Source organism: Quercus lobata, chromosome 5 (genome assembly GCF_001633185.2).
Source record: "Quercus lobata isolate SW786 chromosome 5, ValleyOak3.0 Primary Assembly, whole genome shotgun sequence".
In the NCBI taxonomy this organism is placed as follows: Eukaryota; Viridiplantae; Streptophyta; class Magnoliopsida; order Fagales; family Fagaceae; genus Quercus; species Quercus lobata.
The window spans coordinates 57563634-57584390 of NC_044908.1; the positions used below are offsets into that span (position 1 = coordinate 57563634).

The 20757-nt window shown below is 35.9% G+C and overlaps 1 protein-coding gene across 1 annotated transcript; it reads left to right on the top strand.

Annotated features, from left to right (window-relative positions):
* Positions 1–12663: 12663 nt before the first annotated feature.
* On the top strand, positions 12664–13857 carry LOC115990770 (zinc finger BED domain-containing protein RICESLEEPER 2-like). Its single transcript, XM_031114561.1, has 2 exons — positions 12664–12913; positions 13358–13857. The coding sequence occupies exons 1-2, from the start codon at positions 12664–12666 to the stop codon at positions 13855–13857; spliced, it is 750 nt and encodes a 249-aa protein (XP_030970421.1).
* Positions 13858–20757: the final 6900 nt, after the last annotated feature.

Below are 20757 nucleotides of genomic sequence, written 5' to 3' on the forward strand. Positions count from 1 at the left end.
ACTTATTGTGGGAAATTAAGGAAGTGTGGTTTAGAGGGTATAAGTCGATTCCTTTCGGACTTTTTGCATGAGCCTAGCTCATGCGTGCTACCAAGTGGGTAAGGGACACTGGTAGCACCTTAGGCTTATGAAGGAGGTCTTGTATCCAAAATTTCTACCTTAAAACAGCTTTTATGCTTTGTGTGACTGTGGCCCAAAGTTTCTGTCCGAATCCTTTTTTTCCTTTAAAAATGGTTGGCTCTTATTGGCCAACTTCAGTTGCTAGCTCTCATCTAGTTGAGCCTCCCAATGGTCTGAAACAACTGAAAATGAGGAGCCAATGAGGGTTTAGTCAAGCATTTCCTTTAATGATGATAAAAGTAATCCTTCCTTTTATCCAAATAAAAGCAAACCTGAAAATTACTACTTGCTTAACACCTTGGGGTCCAAAGTCTTTTCTATTGACCAAAAACCAGTCACTTAGAGCAGCCCAAACTCAATATAAATTCCACAATCATATTCAAAACCAGGGGACCAACACCCAAGCTTAAGACAAGAGTCTTTCTTCAACTAAAAAACAACCAAGCCACGTTCTACCTAAGGACCTGAAACTTCAAAGCAAAAACCCATTTAGCTAGCCAACAATCTCACAATTCCAAAGGTTGGGGGTGGAAATATGGGTACAGGGGAACCTTCCCTCTCTTCCTCACGACCTCCCTCAATTTCCTCTTCTGTGTAACTGTGGGTTGAAGTTTCAGACCTGTTAAACCACGTTTTCCCTATAGACCTGAAACTTCAAAACAAAAACTCACTAAGCCAAGAGACATTCTCATAATTCTGAACCTTAGGGGTGGAAATATGGGTACAGGAGAACCTTCCCTCTCTTCCTCACGACCTTCCTCAATTTCTTCTTCTGTGTGACTGTGGGTCGAAGTTTCAGACCTGTTATGTTTTTATGGTTTTTTCTACACTTTCATTATTAGCATTTTGATTTTCTCTTGTCAAAGCATCATTAGCCTTTTGTTCATTATACATTTGGAATTTTGGGCTTGATTCTCCACAAATAAACACTTCTAAAGAACCCAAGGGGAGATTTGGGCCATTCTCACATTTTCGGCCCTTGTTGCAAAAACGTCCCCGACAATTTGAGCCGATAAAACTCGAGATGCTACTTTCCGGTATTGTTTCCAGCTCATGCTAACTTATTATATTGTCTCCCATAATTATGCTAGCCTGCAAATTACCTCCTATTTCTAGTGATGTCTTAGCTCAAGGATGAAAAAGATGAACTTAACTAGAAAGGAAGTACTATATTACATAAGATGTAGACAGTAATATTTCCAACGCATTCAGCTACAAATTTCATGCAGACAGTATTACCATTGACTTGAATCTTAACTGCTTGTTCATCCTTCATCAACCTGAGAGGCACTTTTTTTTTTTTTTCCAAGGAAACCATAGAGGCTAAAATTATCTGCTTATTATGTTTGCCACCTTTATTATATAACGGAATTGGGTTGCTTAGGATGAATTCACTCTCAACTTGAGTCCAATGGCATTTGTAGCCTTTTGCTGGTAGAATAGTTTGGCTTTTAGAAGAACTGCCATTAATCTAGGTTGTTAGCTTGATTATAACTAAAATCCTACTGATTAGGTATTTTCACTATGTTTTGTGTACGATCGTCAAACATGACTAGCGAAGTGAAAAAATTACCTAATAGTAATCAACTAGGCAATAGTTTAGACTCCCAAATTTTATATATGGCTAAGTTAATTAAAATAATTAAACCCAACAATGAATTTACGAGATTAACCAAATGAACTAAGCATTTAAATCACAATTGCATGTGTAGACAAATGGTAGTAAGTAAAGCGAAGCCAATCCGAGGAAAATACCGAATATGTTTTCAAAGAGGAAGTTGGAGTACCCGGCGAAAAATTTCTCCGTGACTAGACTGCCAAGTGATCCATTAGTATGAATAGTTGTAGTATATGCAGGGGTGGCTCCACTTGGAGCTCAGGGGGTTCAAATGCACCCCCTGAATTGAACCAAAAAATTATTATTATTATATTTTTCCTATTTTGACACTTAAAATAAAATTTTAAACACCCTAACCTTAAGCCCAATTGAAATAAACTTAAATATAATCATCTTAATAATATCTTGACCTTTTTAAACACAAAGAAAAATCTCAGTAACAAATCAATATAATCATCTTAATAATATCTCATTTTTTCCTTCTCCGCCCCAGTGCAGCCAAGCATACTCCCCCCCGTTGCGACCACGGCTAGCTCTAATGTTTTCCAACAATCCAAACACTCACATTACTAAGAAATTGTGATTGTTTTTATTTTTTATTTTTATTGGAGTGGTCTTCTCTCTAAGATACGGCAATGGTAAGAGGAAAAAGTATGGAAAATTGATGGTGTTTGGGTTCCTCAACAATGGCCTCAATTCTTTCAACTCTCAAGAGGTACCTAAGGTAAACTTCGTGGGAAATAAGAGTGTAATATTGGGTATGAGTAGGGTATAGTATAGGATCCAAGTAACAAAATTTCTTGCTATGCTAAGGATTTTGTGGGATAGGTCTCGTGAGTTGTCTCGTGAGTCGTCTTGTGAAATCAGACTTTTAACTGAAATTTAGATCTTCATGTGCACCACACATACATGTTTTTGCAGACAAGGTCTTGTGAATTGTCTTGCGACAATATCCACTTCCAACAACTCTGAAATGGCCTTTCAAACTGAATCCTAAGCCCAACCCAATTATAAATAAAGCCCACAAATACAAGGGAATTAAGCATAAATTACAAGAAATTGACACGTAATAAAGCAAACACTAAATACAAGGTAATTACAAGAATCTATAACATAACAAAAAGCTTATCAAATCTATGAAAGGTTTTATTGAAAATCAACAGAAAAAAAAGTATGCAAATATTTTTCAATGAATTACCGGAGGATTAACAGGAAAAAAGAGAATGAGAAGGTTTAATTGATCTTGTCTTTTTTCTAAAGAATGAGACATATACACTAGCTTTTGATAGTGCAAGACTTTTACCATTGCACCATACAATGGTGCCTCAAGTAAATAATTAATGTTATTAAAAAATATGTGAGTGTGGACAATGCAGAAAATATCCCATCCAATTTCCATTTTCAAGCCTGTCAGATAGTGTCAGTTGTTGTGCATGTGTTTTTCACACTTGAACATGGTAGTGCTAGTTCTCGAGCGTGCACACTTAAAATAAATGGTCAATGCTTGTTGATTTCTGAAAGATCAAGTGCATGATGCATGAACATTAGCATAAATATGGTTGCTGATAGAAACCATTCTTTTCCACGAGTGGTTCTTTATGCCTTGGCGTCCACGACAGAAATCCTGGCAGAAAAGATTTGTCTATCGTTGTCTCATGTCTGTATCTGCATTCAAATTTACCCATGTGGAAGACACGTAGAATCAATTTAGATTACATCGATTTGGTAAAAGGTGCTTTAATTTATCATTTATGGCTTCTCTTGTCTCGCTTTCTCGTATGAATTGCAATCCAGATTATCTCATTATATGGCAGCAAAATCGTATAATATACAAATACAATTAGGATGTGCTGAGACTAGGGCTAAAACTTAAGTGGATTGGCCATTGTTACAGGAAGTCAATTCAATTGCATGGTCCTATTCTTATGTCAGTGTGGTAGGATCAGATTGCCATTACAGATCAAAATAGACTATTTTTCCTTCCAATTTTCTCCAGAAACACGAGCAATTTTTGTTTCATTAAATGGATGGGAACAAAATATATTTGAGGCTTTGTTTTTACTTCTCATCAGTCATAGAAATGAACCTCTTACTAAACATTTGGTAGAGCATGCTACCTTACTGTTGAAACTGACTATTTTTTTGACTACCTGTACTTGGACCACTGGACAGGTGAACAGAGAATTGTTTATAGGAAAACCAATATTTTTATTTGTTTTTTCATCCTAAAGTAGAGCTATAGACTATAGAGTCTAAGGAATGCAACAAAACCTATTCATCTCACCTCAGTTTCTTCTTAAACATGCTTAAACATGTTGTCGTGGGACTTGTTGCTAGGCATGTGTGATTATACATGAAGGTGGACATGCGGGGAGTATCTACAATACAAAAACACAGCCTAGTAATAATTATTTGCTTATTGCCTACCTTTTCTCATCGGCGTTAATCACACATTCCTCACTAAAAATATTCTTTTGTCTCCAAGTCGAGGATGACAATTTTTTCACACATGATTGGTCCCCAAGACACATTTGAAGTTATAACTGTGCATTCATATCTATCCATGTGGAATCAAATTAGAATATGATGAGTTGGTAGAGCATAATTGGATATGATATGTTCTTTTGCCGAACCTTTTGGCATTGGTTTGTGTTAGTAATAGTGTACATGTTTCTTCTTCTTCTTCCTTTCTCTGTTTTGGGATTTACTTATATTGTATAGGCCAATTAGCTTCCTACATCAATGTGGTATACAATCCAAATTGTAAATATCCTGCATTATTTATTCTCCTTTTTATCATTTGCTATCTTTGTCAAAAATTGTAGGGCTGTTATTGAGTATTGACCTTGTTGGAATTTTGGATATTTTGCCAAAATTTTGGAAAATCTTTGGAAGTTATTGAAAAGAATCATAAATTAATAATTTTATGTGGTATCTCTTAGATATGCTAGTTGGACTTTGGATAGATTTGAATGTTGGGTTGTCCCATCATTCTTTCATATGTAAATGACATAGTGGTCAGTCAGATAGTAAAGGGAAGATAAGGGGCTATTTGGTTCCAAAAAAAAAAAAAGGTCACTCGTCACTCAGCACTCTATAACTCATTTTTTATCACCCAATAATGAAGAAATATCTCACTCAGCCCATTTGGCACCCAACACTCGATTATGTTTTCAACCAAAAAAGCTAAAAAAACTAGGACCCACACACTCTGACCTCACCTGTGCACCTAACCCCCCTACCCGACCCTATTAACTCCACTCAACAGTTGAAACCTTACTTTACCATCACATTTCTTCTCCATTTCTCCTTGTCCTCGTTGAAACTAAGCCCACAACACCTCTCCCTCAACGTCCTTACTTCGTCATTCTTTCAAAGATATTGGGTAGTCAATAGATTTGGCCCATTAAACACAAACCCCAATTTTCAGTGTCTGAAGAAATATATTAAAGGTGCACAAGTATGATCAATGACGTTCACAAACCACTGTGTGTTTATTTACCAGAATGTTATGGAAACTCAGTTTCCATAACTTGAAAACACCTAAAAATGTGTTTTCAGTTTTCATAACTCATCACTCAAATATCAAAAAATTGAGTGATGGAAACAAAAACTGAAAATAAATCCAAATAAACCAAACAGCCGTGGGATCCATCAATTTTGAGTAATGGGTGATGAAAACAAAATTATGAGTGATGGAAAACAACAAATCCAAACAGCCCATAAATGTGCTATTACTATGCAAGATGCATGATTGTTCTTTTTGAGTCATCCTATTCATGTGTTTCAATTTTTTTTTCTTTTCTTTTTATAACATTTCTTAATTGGATATGGTATGGGATAGATAAGGGGCCCTAGTGGTGGTGGTTCACCATCGAGATTAATATTTAACTCTCGTGGGTTCAGACTTGGAACATCAAATTTGAAATCTGGTAGCGTCCCCAAAAGGTTGTCACTTCTATTTATGCATCAATTGGGCCATTCTTGTCTGTTCTTCTGGCCTGATTTGTACCCGAGTCATCATCACTCAACCCGCCCACCAGCGTGAGCCGTAGCTCAAACCATCCAACCATCTTGAGTTATTGTCGCTAAACTCAATGTTTTTTTTTTTTCTTTTTTTTTTGGTAGTGTTATAAAAAATAGAGTTTGATTTTGAAATTTTATATAAAAATAAATTTCAAAATTAATTGTACAATTGTCTTAATAAGTAATGGCTATTATGCAACAAACATCATAATATATTCAACCGTTCATGCCGGAGCATAAAATATATAAAAGTGTATATATACACTATATACATACACTATTATATTATAAATCCATGATATGAGGATTTGAAGTTATCACTCACTGCTATTCAAGGTTTCTACTTTCAACAAATAATCAAAATGATTTGTTGGCGGGAGAAAGACAAGGAACACATTTAGAATCTCAGTGTACATATTTGGCCAGCAATTTTTTTTTTTTTTTTTTAACTTTTTTGGGAGCTAAATGAATGGACACTGGATAAGCACATATGTACTTAACAATATTTAAAAAAAAAATAAAAAATAACGATGGTAGATAAAAAATATGTAAAATAATAAATAATAATTTTTTTTAAAGGTATTATGTGGCTACATAGCAGTTTACCAGTGGACGTGTCATATAATTATTAGCAGTCTACCTGTGCATGTGTCTTATCACGTATGGTCTCCACAAAGATATTTGTGGTGACTGGTGATCGTTCATACTGGATTGGTCCTTTAATTTACGAAAGAAAAATAAAATATTGAATAAGTAACAAGACTGATCATGGTCTGTCTTTCTCTTTCCTTTACTTTGAATTTGTACATTTTTTTATGGTCCAAGTTACTAGGAGTCCTATGAGCTTTTAGCCTTTTTCTGTTCATTTTTCTCCCTTGTATGCACCATGCATTGCCCACACAGGATGCAGAATTTCGAAGATTTCGCTTACAAATCGGCGCTGTTGATGGGTGAACCACTAATGCAGGCAGTGATGCCATGATGTAGGATACAATTTAGGTGATTTTAGGATTATTATTTCCTTGTTTTTAGGAATTTTTAATGTTTTTTAGGTCAAATTTGGTTTCCTGTTATGATTAGGTATCAATTAGGAGTTATCTTAGAATATATTTTATTATCTTTTAAGTTTTACGGAACTCTTAAATAAGCCCCTAAGTTTGTATATGTTTTTTGAATAATTATTCAATTAATAAAATTCAGACTTTTGTCTTTCTAATTTCTGGTGGATTCCAGACATTATTTTCAAAGCCAAATGTGTTTTGTTTCTTATTTTCTAGAAATAAACGTGTTCTATTTCTTATGGATTTAAGGAACTGTCATGGATTCAAGGAACCATCGTGAATTCAAGATTATTTTCAAAACCAAACGTGTTTTGTTTCTTATTTTCTAGAAATAAACGTGTTCTATTTCTTGACACTTTTGCATCCCGCATCATGCCAGCTTTGGTTTCAAGATGTGCTACATAGATTGAATTGACCAAAAACATTTTCACCAGCTTAGGGTAACATTTTAGACGACTTACGTCAATTTTAAGCTTATTGAGGAAATCAAGTCCAACTGTTAAAAGCAAAGAATTTATATAAAAAGCAAAGAACAAATCCCAATCAAATTAAATAAAGCATCAGCGAGAACACTAAAGTGTACAGAGTAAAAAAAAAAAAAAAAAAAAACATGAGTCAGTCAAAAAATACTCTCTGAAACCTCTAATGCTAAAGGATCCACTACTTAAGAATAGTTCCAATACATATCACTTGTAAAATCCTTCAAGCTAATTAATGATTATGTACTTTGAGCCTTCAGCTCTCGCCAGCAACCGATCTCTCGAATCCTTTCTCCTTGATTATCACCAGATACGCAAGTTGAGCCGCCAACTGCATGATCAAGTTTCCTTGATCACTCCAAGAACTTTTAGAGATTTGGGATTGGTCCTTAATGATTCCCAATACCAGCTAACATCAAGAACTCTGAAGGTTTCTTTGTGTGTAATGGATATAATCTCCTCGAAAGATAATTGACAATTGGAAAGGGAAATGATAGAGAGAATGAAAGGGTTTCAGCTCAAGGGATATTGGATTCTCTCCAACTCTTTAATATGGGGTCTGGTACTGTTGAGAAGTTTGTAACCAATTTTCCTCAGATTCTGGCATTTTTCCTCCAAACAATGTCAGGAAATTGAGAGGCAAAATTGCTACCTCAGTTGTTTTTCAAAATGTGAAATCGTCTAACACCCCAAACTCAATCGTGCGAATTCCTTCAACTTGCAATTCCAACTTTCAGCTTTTAACATCTTCAACCAATTACAAACTTGCAACTCACAACTATACATTAATTACAATGGAAAATTGACATTTAAAATTACACCCAAACTTGTTATGGAATTTTCCAAAACTAAAAATCCTAACACCAGCTCAAGTCTGTGAAGCACGTACGGACACAACAAATTTGACAAAGTATCCATGTCAGACATGTATCGAATACAAGTACCGATTGGATACGGGTACAATCAAGAACAAATGTACTGGTTGGAAGTTTCCTTGGTAATGAAAGGAGAAGTTGGTTCAATCATTGCAAATTTCATTCCTATCTATAGAATTTGACTAATGTAGGAAATTTAGTAGCTAGGTAAAGTTTGAAAAATCTAAATGGGCTAAAACATCTTTTAATTATTATTATTATTATTATTTGATAATTAGAACAATTAGGAAGAGAATTCAGACCCTAGTTCTATGAGACTAAAATATTTTATCACACGTTAACACTTAAATTTAGGTATATAAAAGTTCACATAAACACCAAAGTTACACCATTTCATAAGGTTTCATTGAAAGAGTATTTTGTTGAATCAACCGTTGGATTTCATAATCTATTTATAATCTCTTTATTTACAAAATATCTCTTTATATTCTCTACACAATTTTACACCACTCACTAATATTTTTATTAATTCTTTTCTTCAATTAAAACTTTTTATTCTTTGTATTTTTTTATCATTGTTTTTCTTTGACAACTTCTTAACCTTAGAAAACATTGATAAAGTAGAAAATATCTTCTTTATAAATTTTTAATAAGATTTGACATATAAAAGATGGATATATATTTAAAAAATATATACACGCACACATAAAAAATCTTAAGGGTTGGTACAACGATTTTTACAGTCTCATAAAATCCAAGAAGTCCTAATTACCCTGTACACCCGAAAGATTAATCAGGTAATCAATGAGTTTTGGACAATTACGTTAAAAAAACTAAACATAAACACAAAGAAATGTTAAAAATTTTATTAAAAAAAAAAATCAAAATATGAACTACGTAGTTAGGGCTCTGAGGGCCGCAATTCCCATTACCCCCTGACTTCGTGCTTTTCCTGTCAAGGCTGCCAAACTAATCTTAAACAGCAAAAAGCGTATAATATGATAGATGTAACCGTGAGAGGAAAGTCCTCTTCTTCGCACACATGGTATTAGCTCATGCACATGCATACTAAGTAGGACTTTTGAGCATGGCCTTTGATGAGGATAATTTTTTATTGATTGACTTGGGGTGCCAAACCTTCCTCGTGTGACAAACCTTCCTCGCATGACAAACCTTTCTCTTTTGATCATCGGCCTTACACCTAAACTGATCCCAAAGGGATGACCGACCCATGGGCAATCCAATCCAAGTTGATGATCCAACCCCCAATCCCAACAACCCATCACTGTAGGGTTTTCCATGGAACTTGCGTGGGGTCTACTCATATGTCCATACATGGAAATTACTTACGCATCACAACCAAAGATCCTACTGCACAATCAAATCTGCTATATATGGGAAGGTGATCCCAAGTATCTTGGGACCCTTCTCTCTATAAGGAAATTCCATCATATCAAAGGATTCGGGTCAGCTTTCCACTACTATATAAACAACAAAATATAACCCTTTTGAGGTATGTGAATTCTCCTTGCCTCTAGCACTCTTGAGTTCTTGGAAATTCTTCTATCATTGACTTAACATTCGGAGGGTTTTTAGCTGGCACCCCATTGGTGCTCTCTGATTGATTCTTCTCTTTTATTCTTCAGGTACACCCATTGGCATGTGTGTGAATGATTAACTCACCGACGATTTTTGTACATCATCACCTTTTATAACATCAATATAAAAAATTATTAAGTACTTCTTAAATAAGGTAATGTGGTGTTTTATCCTCTCATGTTTATAGTAGATCCATCCACGAATTTAATTAGTAAGATCAATCATAAACCTAAGAGGAGAGACACAAATTTGGCCTTTCAGACTACGAAGGGTCCATGTAAAGTAAAGAATTTATCTACTGTCAACAATTTGGTTATATATGAAACTAGGGGTGTTCACCAAACTGCACAAACCGCACCAAAACCTCCCTCAAAATGGCATAACCGCACCGCAAGTAACAGTGCACCGCAAGTAACAGTGCACCGCACCACACCGCACTACACCCTTTATATATATTAATATATTTATTTATTTAATATTATATATATATATATATATATATATATAATAAGGACAAAAGATCAATACATTAATAATTTAATACCCTAGCCATATCTCATTGTTCTGTAACCATAGCCGCCACACTTCAACCTATAGTCCTAGATTGCCGTACCAATTGCTTACTATTGAGGTATTCATGTGTTCAATTCAAGTTTTTTTTTTTTTTTGATAACCTTCAATATATATTTCAAAAAAAATTAGAAATAGACAAAGCAAGGGCATCTTCCTTACAAGTAGAAGCCACAGAGGCTGGAAGATTGCCCAGACAAGAAGAAAAAGAAGAATAGGACATCAATGTGTACTTTGCTGCTTCATGAGCAGCAGCGTTTCCACTTCTTTTAACCCAAAAAAACAAACAAGAAACAAAGGATTTAGCCCACAACCAGATGTCAGACACCAGAGAGGAAATAGCCCATTAGGGGCAGCCCGAGTGGTTAAGAATAGAGTCAATACTGAGTTTTGAGTCACTTTCCACAATGATCTCCCTCTAGCTAGATGAAGAGCCCATAAAATAGCTTTAGTTTTAGCTGCAAGTTTTTCTTTGTTAAAGTTAATCTATTGGCCTATTATACTATTCACTCAGGACAAGTTGTTAAAGTCAATCTATTGTTAAAGTTTTCTTTGTTCAATTCACTACCATTGTACCAGACTATTAGCCGTATCTCATTGTTCTATTGTTAAAGTTTTTCTTTGTTAATTATATTTTTTTTTATTGATTGTTGTGTTGCCATTGGTATACTGGCACTCGGAACTTCCTATGTTAGATATTTAAGTTAGATATATATATATATATATATATGTGTGTGTGTGTGTGGGGGGGGGGGTAAAAGACCATTAGGCCCATGTCGATGTCTATATTGGGCCAAAGGCCCAGCCCAAGGGAAAAATCCCTCCTCGGTCACGGGGAGGAAAAGCCCTTCCTCGGCCATGGGGAGAGCCCTCCTCAACACAGTGTAGCCGAGGATGAAGGAGGTAACCTGCCACAGGTAGTGACACTCCCTATCATCGCACGGGGTGGGAAAAGTACTAAAATAGAAAAGGACAACGAGAGTGTTTAAAGGAAAGGCTGTCATTATTGCATTCAGTGCCTTGTGCCTGACATGGCCATACTTCTCTGTCCTTACAACCACTCCCAACAACTGGAGGGAAGGGCTGATGGGACAAGTACCTACCCTAGGGACCCCATTTAGAAGGAAGAAAACTACTATAAAAGGGGAGTTAAGAGAAGCAGATGAGGCGGGGCGAAGACCCCCCAACACATAAGAGGGACCAGAAAGGGCTCCCGAAACTGTATTGAGGACCAATTCTCCTAGATGAACTTAGTCCATCTCATCCTATCAAGTAAAACACCATGATAACTGTTGTCCATACACCAAAACCTAGCTCTTTGGCCCACTCTCTACAAATTCATTGTACCAGGCTTGCTGGTCAAAAGTCCCACGCATCCTGGGCTAGATCAGAAAAATCAGACCCTACAATATATATATATATATATATATTTTATGTTAGATATTATTTACTTTAGAAGCTATAAGTTGTGATCAATTTCCATCTTCAAGGAATTTGTTATTTTATATAATCTATGGCAAGTGGCAACGAAGTGAGAACCTAAGTTACCTCTCTCAAGATTCTTAAGCTTCTGCTAGAGCAAGAAAATTTTTTACTTCTAACCATACCAATGTAACTTTTTTTTATTTCCTCATGACCTTTCAGATCCTTCAACTTGCAAGCTTGATCTACACAGCTCTATTTCATCTTAGTTGGCTATGTTCTTCAAGAATAATTATAATGCACTAGCATGTTTAGAAAAACCACTTCTTATTTATCCTCTCCAGTAATCAATGAACATGATGTCATTGGATTGAAACAATTCCTATAATCTGCAACTTAATTCATGAATATTTCATCTGATGACAGTAAAAATTTTCCTTTCGTAAAGTAACAAATATCATATGTGTCCCTGCTATAAAAATTTTCCTTTTGTAAAATAACAAATTTTCCTTGCATACTGTTGTCTTTGGGTTAGAACCTAAGTTATCTCTCTCAAGATTCTTTTTATTCATTTATTTGTTCATTCATGCTATGTTGCTTTGTTTGTGAAGGAAAAAAGGATTCATAAAGCCTACTATGTCATTTTTCTTTCTATCATATTTGTCGAAGTTTTGTTTGTGGAGATTTGGTCTTTGCCTCCCCCCCCCCCTTATGAATGGGACTCACTTCCTCAGTATTTTTTTATTTTATCTTTTTGAAAAGACAAATGTGGCATAATTACTATGTGTTCAATTACATTCAATATATATATATATATATATATTGCCTTAACCTCCTGCAAAACTCCTTTTCTAACCTATATATGTTGGTGTTTGTTTTTTCAATGGCCCTAGATGGATGCTCCCTCAAATCCAAATCCACCAGCATCAAATGGTCCTAATGACCCTTTGATTGTGGATGATGAATCCCTACCAAAAAAAGCTAGAGTTAATGAGAATCGATCCACCAGAGAGCCATCTGATGTTTGGGAGCATTTTGTTAGGTTACAAAATTGTGAAAAGTTAGAATGCAAATATTGTAAGAAGCAATACAATGCTGCAAGGAGGAATGGGACCTCATCCATGCGGGCTCATTTGCTAATATGTAAGAACATTTTGGGTGTCATTGACACAAGCCAAACCACTTTGAGTTTCTAAGCAAAAAAAACCGGTGGTGTTAAGGGAGAGTTTAGTAATGAGCTTGTTGTTGCTAAATTTTCTATTGAGATAATTCGGATGGCACTTGCGAGGATGATTATAGTTGATGAGCTACCTTTTAGATTTGTTGAGCATGATGGTTTTATATACTTTATGGGGGTGGTTGAGCCTAGGTTTCTTGTGCCTTCTCATCTCACAATGGCAAGGGATTGTATTAAACTTTGGTTGGGGGAGAGGGAGAAGTTGATAAGCTATTTGAAAATGGGCCGAAAGGTGTCTTTGACTACTGACACATGGACTTCCATTCAAAACCTCAACTACATGTGTCTCACTTGCCACTATATTGATGGTGATTGAACCTATCAAAAAAGGATTTTGAATTTTTGTATAGTTCCAAATCATAAAGGGGAGGAAATTGGAAAAACTATTGAAAGGTGCTTGAATGATTGGGGTATCAAAATGGTGATAACTGTCACAGTTGATAATACTAAACCCAATGATGTGGCTCTTGATTATTTGAAGAAGAAGTTGGAGATGAAGGATGGTTGTATGTTGGGAGGCCGGTTCTTGCACATGAGATGTGCTGCCCATATATTGAATCTCATTGTGCAAGAGGGATTGAAAGGCATTCATAACTCAATTGTTAAGGTGAGGAATGTAGTGTGCTATGTTAAATTATCTCCAAAAAGGATGGATAGGTTCAAGGAAGCTATAGAGGATGAAAAAATCCAATCTAAGAGTTTGTTATCTCTTGATGTCTCTACTAGATGGAATTCCACATATCTTATGTTAGAGGCAACCGAGAAGTTTGAAACAACCTTTGATAGAATGCATGAAGAGGATGTGGAATTTAGTTCTTGCTTTATGGAGGTAGATGGAAATGGGAAATAGAAGCACATAGGTCCTCCCAAGGGTGAGGATTGGGTGAATGTCAGAATGTTTTGTAATTTTCTCCGGCTTTTTTATGAGGTAACTCTATGTTTTTCTAGTTCTTTATTTGTCACTTCAAATACTTATTTTTGTGAGCTAGTGGGCATTCAAAGTGAATTGCATAGATTGTGTGGCATTGATGGTGATCCTCTCTTAAAAGAAATGGCACAATCTATGAAGGAAAAATATGAGAAGTATTGGGGAGACATTGAAAATATGAATTTGATGATGTTTATTGCCATGGTTCTTGACCCAAGATATAAGATGAAATATTTGAAATATTGGTTTAATAAGTGGTATTCAAAAGAGAAGGCAGAGTTTGCTTTAAAATTGGTAATGGATGCTTTAGATGAATTGTATGCCCACTATGCAAAGGGTACTGAATTATCAAGTGCTAGTGGCAATGGGCAGGCCACTAATGTTGGTTCTTCAATAGAATCAAGTGTGAGTTTTTCATATGATCCATGGAAGATTGTTTCACATGAGTTTGATGAACACATAGCTACAGAAGATGATAACGAATGCACTACTGATGTGGACAAATATCTTAATGAAGCTAGTGAAAAAAATAGGGAGGGTTTTGATATTTTGGCTTGGTGGAAGGTGAATTCAACTAGATATGTAATCCTTTCCAAGGTAGCACAAGATGTCATGGCTATTTCTGTGTCTACCGTTGCTTCTGAGTCAGCCTTTAGCACGGGGGGTCATGTTTTGGATCATTTTAGGAGTTCGTTAGCTCCTAAAACTGTAAAGGCCCTTATCTGTGCTCAAAATTGGTTCCAAAACCCATATATTCCAATCAAACTTCGGGAAGCAATGAATGAAGTGGAAAGTCTTAAGCAAGATGTTGAAGCAGGTAATTTTCTAAAACTATATATTTAAATTGTATATTAGTTTATTGTTATTTGTTTATTAGTTTACTAACATTTTCTGTATTTATTTTCATAGAATTGATGAAATTGGCAACAGATAAAGAAGATTAAGTGAAGACTTGGAGTGTGAGCTACAAAATAGAATTGGGAGGGGGAGAACTGGAGAAGTATAGCATTGGATGGACAAACCTTTTTTTTTTTTTTTTTTGCATTCATGTTCATTTAAACAATTTCTTATTGGGTTTGCAGTTAATACTTGTTTTGGATTTGTAATTCATTTCATGCTTTGCTTTAGACTTGTTTACATTATGGTTTTGATAATTGAAACTTGAAATTAGTAGGCATGACTAGAATTGCTTTGAGTATGGGTAAATCCTTTTTGCTTTGTACTTGGTGTTTCACATAAACTCTTTACTTCATATTCTTGATCTAAAGTGAGGACCGAAGAGCATTAGATTTTGATAGTTAAAACATTTAAGTTGCTTGCCACTCTACCTTATTCAAAGTACTTGACTTCATTACATGTTTGATGTATACCTGATAATTTGAGATAGTTATATTACTGATACATTTTGAATTGTATGGTGATATATATGTTGAATTTTATATAGCAAGTGAATTTTTACACACCGCACTGCATATGTGACCGCAAAAATGAGGTGCGGTGCATTTATGTTTTTGCCTAAACTCAGGGGTGGTTTGATGCATTTTGGAGTCTAAGGCAATAATTGATTATTTTGTTTTAGATGCAAAATTACTACTAATTAACATGAACTACGTAAAATTTTTTCTTTTTTTTTAGAAATTTTATAGACAGAAAAAATTTGACAAAATTTTTCATACTTATTGATATGGCAGATTGTAGTGGTAAGTAAAAGAGTAGTGTTAGTGGTAGACTTAGATGAGAACTAGTAAAAGTTTGCTAACTCACCTCTTATTATTATTCTTATTTTTTTTAGAAGTGCAATATTCACAATATTTTTTTACAACTTTTGGGGGCCTTTTTTTACTTGAGGCTTTAGGCAACTACATCTTTTGCTCACCAATTCAACCGGCCCTAGCTAAACTATACACTGCACCGCACCACACATGTGACCTCAAATATGAGATGCGGTGCAGTTATGATTTTGGCTAAACTGCATAGCAAAGTACAGTGCTAAAAATAGCCTAAAACCGCACCGCAAACACCCCTATGAAACTGTAAAAAACGCGTAAGCCAAATGCTCTTATTAATTCAGATCATCGCAGACAAACTACACGATACCTGGCTGGATTTTCGCATTTATCAGAACCTATATTCAAGGCTTGTAATTGCATGAGTCATGCATGTACTACACATGCAACATTTTGTGCACTCCAAGGCCATTGGACCGCAACGTAGCAGCTCAATAGGCTGCCAGCTTTACCTTACTATAAGTTTTAGAGGCACCTAATTTGTGAATGATAGTAGGTGATGATTATAATTAATACAATCTCACTTAGAGTATGACCTCAGTACCTCAGAACTTAGGTGCAGCTGTGATCTCATAGTAGGTTTTACAGAAGACCATGAAAAATATCCTATAGTAGAATATTGGCTTAGATAAGATGACAGAAGGCATAGGGCCATATTTGATAAGAATAAGATAAGGAATCCGACTATATATCCATAAAAACTTTCTAGACTGCCATGCAATTGTCTGCTCAATGGAACCAATTGATCATTAATGGAGGAATCTTTAGTTTTATTTCTTTAGGTCAATGAATCCATCTGACTCATCCTGCAGCTTAGAGTTCAAAAGTACCACATTCAGGTTGTACACCATCTTTAGAAATTAAAGAGGGAAATACACGTTCTTGAGAAGGTAACACGAGATATTACAAAATTTAATACATAAGTTTTACAGATAATTACACTTTACCCACCTGTGGTTTGCCTCTAATTTAGTTTGTCTACCCGTGGTTTCATTTTTGACACTTTAACCATTTGTGATTCCCTTTGTTACTCCTCTGTAATCCACCTCCAGTGCAAACGTTACTCTAACACATAAACTCATCAAAAACAAAACCTAAAACAGATCAAACACTTCTCAATCCCAAAACACACTCTCATCCAACGTGCTCACCAAACAAAGATCACAATGCAATGTGCTTGAGATAATGGACTGAGAAACTCCTAGGTTTTGATCGTGCAAGCAAACCAAGCAAGAAGGAGACACAGTGTTCAGCATTTAAGCTGTTGCAAATAGAATTTTTGATTTTTGGTGCTTCGTCCATTCGTCTTCTCTTGATTGGGTGAGTTCCTGACTTTGTTAGCTTCAAGTTTTGGTTTTCTTTTACTGTCATATGCTCTGTTCATCTGATTTTATGTAGATCCTTTTAATTTTTGAAACCTAGGGTTTTAAAATTCTTTTTCGAAATTGGGTTTTTGCTTGCTATGTCTTCATCAACCGGCAATAGGTCTACAACTAGTGGTTTCTACCGTGCCTTAGATGACCATTTATGTACTCATGAGAATTGTGCCCTACGAACAAGTCGAAAATCTGATAATTATGGAAGAAGATTCCTCGGTTGTAGTCAATTTAATGTAAGAAACAATTCCATTGGTGTATTTCATTTGAATTGAATTGAATTGAATTATTAGTTGTGATTAATTGTGAATTGTGAAATTAACTGTTGTAATTGTAATGATTAGGTTGGTCCCAAATGTGGCTTCTTTCAATGGGTGGATAACGAAACTTGTAGGAGTGAAACTGCCCCACTTGTCCGAGAAAAGATAAGTATGCTTGAGAATGAACTGTAGCTTGCAAATCAGAGAGAAATGAGAACTAGAGAAATGGAAGAAAGATCTAACCAGAGGGAAAGAGAAGCTCATGAGCTTTATGTAGAAGCTAGGGAGGAACTTAAGAGGATTAGAGAGAGTGAGAGATTATACAAGTTGGCACTAGTTTTGTCATGGTTATTTTTTATTTTTGTAATGTTGTTGTTGTGTTTTGCCTCAATGAACAACAATGTAAGGGTGAGGACCCTAAATCTACCATGATGCTTGGGGGGGTTATTGAAATGTGGTTGGGTAATTGAATTAAGTCCTTGATTATTGTATCCATCTCTTGAAATACAAAGTGTTGTTTTCGTGCAAATGTTTTGTAATTTATTTATTGTTTTTGTGCAAATGTTCTGTAGTTTATTTATTGTTTTTACTTCCTGCCCATAAATGAATCCATATATATTGATTTTGGTTCTATGCTACACTTGCCCATAAATGGACCTATTGTCATGACATACACATGATTTGTTGTGTCAATACATACACCTATGTAAATCCACCAAAAGCACAAGACAAGCAAATCCACCAAAAGCAAGGACAAGCACAAGACAAGCAAATCCACCAAAAGCAAAGACAAGCACAAGACATCAAAACACTTTATCCTGTGTCAATGCACATTAACATTAATAAAATCCTGATAATGTCATAATCTGCCAAAAGTGAAGATAATCATTATGACTTTATGTCTCATGCAAACATATTTACAACCAAAACCCAACTACTAGTCCACCACCCATCAGACATACACATCTTCCAACCAAAATTGCCAATATTGTTTTTAACACTTGACCAATTTAAATATTAGTTACATTAATTGTGAGAACTATAACAAAAAAAGTGGTTGAAACTTTAACATCTTCTATCTTCATTTACTGCTTTTTGTGCCCTTGTCAGCAGCCTTCTTACCCTTTCCACCAATTGGTTGAAACTTTATTGGCCTTGATACACCAAACTTTCTACCTTTAAACCCCCTAGTAGCAGCACCACCACCAGCACCACCAAATGCAATTGGTTGCACAACACTACAAAAAACGCGGTCTGCAGCCGCATTTTGGAGCCGCGTTTTCCAAAAACGCAGCTCAATAACACGGCTTCAGGCTCGTCCGGCTAAATTTTTTTTTTTTTTTAATTGTAGCTTGAGCTGCGTTTAAAAAACGCAGCTTCAGAAATGCTTGAAACGGACTGTACAAGTCTGGAGCTGCGTTTAAAACGCAGCTTCAAGTTTCAGTATAAAAAAAAAAAAAAGAAACGTGGAATCCCTCACCATCGAAATAGAAAACTCGCTCTCAAATCGCACAAAACCCTCACCGATCGCCCACACTCCCCTCACCGCTCCAACACAGTCCCCTCACAGCTCGCACATCCCTTCACCGATCGCAGACAACTCTCACCGCTCCAACACACTCCCTTCACCGATCTCAGACAACTCTCACCGATCTCACACTCCCCTCACCGATCTCAGCCCACTCTCACCGATCTCAAGCTACCTCACTTCCACCCTATGTGAATCCCCTTCCTCCCTCCGCTCTTCCTCCTTTTCATTTCCTTCTCATCGATCGCTGGCACACACCCATTCTCGCAAGGCCGACTAGCAGTAAGTTTTTCAAAATTTTTTGTTTTGATTCCTATTTTGGGGTTCCTATTTTTGCTTTACGGTTTCGATTTTAGGTTTAGGGTTTCGGCCGTCGATCTAGGGTTTTGATTTTGGGTATAAATGTTCAATTTCAATATTTGGTTTTATATTTCAATATTTGGTTTTGGAGATGTTTGATCAATGAATTCATATTGGGTTTATTCATGTTTGTCATTTTTGCTTAGTGGGTTTTTGATATCTATGTGGTTGGAATGGTTTTTGGAAAATGTTTTCTGGGAATTCTTGTTTTTGTTCTTTTTAAAGAGCATTGTCATAATTTCCATATGATTCTGTGAATTTTTGTTTCTGAATGTGATTTTCATTGATAATGTGTGAATGTGTGTTTCTTTGCACAAATTTTAGTCATAATGTATCATTGAGGTGCATTTGTAATTGCACGTTAGAGTTTCTTAATGAAATTGGGTTTTTTTAATGAAATTGCAGTTTATAAAAAAAAAAGGGTGGTGTTCAACCTTATTGTATTAAAGCTTTGATTGTATTAAAGTTTTTGTTCTTTTGTTCAAATTTCATGCTTCCCATATACAGGGCTTTCTTTCAGATGATGTGTGTGTGTGTGTGGTGTGCTGTGTATACAGCTGCTGCTGTTGCTGTGTGTGTGTGTGTGTGTTGTTACTGGTGCTGCTCTGTGTGTGTGTGTGCTGCTGTGCTGTGTGTGTGTGTGTGTGTGTGTTGCTGCTGCTGCTGCTCTGCTGTGTGTGCTGTGTGTGTGTGTGTGTGTGTGTGTGTTGCTGTGCTGCTGTGTGTGTGTGTGTGTGTGTGTGCTGTGCTGCTGTGTGCTGCTGTGTGTGTGTGTGTGTTGTTGCTGTGTGTGTGTGTGTGTGTGTGTGCTGCTTGCTGCTGTGTGTGTGTGTGTGTGTTGTTGCTGCTGTGTGTGTGTGTGTTGCTGCTGCTGCTGCTCTGTGTGTGTGTGTGTGTGTGTGTTGTTACTGCTACTGTGTTGTGTGTGCGCGCTGCTACTGCTGTGTGTGTGCTGCTGTGTGTGTGCTCCATCATCAAAATCCCAACGATCTCCCACTGGAGGCATCTAGAAATCATCTTCTTCTGCATCACTGTCATTATCAGACATATTTCTAACTTCAGAGATAATCTCTTCAACTTCCTTCTCCTTCTCCTTCTTCTTTTTCTTCTTCTCCTTCTGCTTCTTCTTCTTCAAACCATCTGTACTTTGCTTTGAAGCCTTTTTGGGCTTCTGCTCAACTTTCCCTTCTACTGTTCCATTAGAGGTTGGAACAGTAGATAACTCAAAGTCCTCAAATGAAATACTAGTTAGCTCTCCCAATTGTCCAAATGATTTGTTGTCAATCCAAATATCCAATAGACAATAATCCACACTCTCAAAATATCCCATAATTGCCTTCAGTTCCAGCTTCTTCTTGTGTCTCAGTATTTCAAGTTTGTTTATTTCTTCAACATCATATGGGCATTTAGATTTATGCTTTTTATATATATGATAATGGTCATTTAGTTTTATGAATATGCTTTGTTTATTAAGTTGTTCAATTTGTTGTATTGTTCTATGATAATATATT

Excerpts from the sequence above, each read along its gene's own strand:
- LOC115990770 (XM_031114561.1), top strand. The coding sequence starts at position 12,664 with ATGGATGCTCCCTCAAATCCAAATCCACCAGCATCAAATGGTCCTAAT. Across the intron at positions 12,914-13,357 it reads GCGGGCTCATTTGCTAATAT|TTCCAAATCATAAAGGGGAG; the intron begins GTAAGAACATTT and ends ATTTTTGTATAG.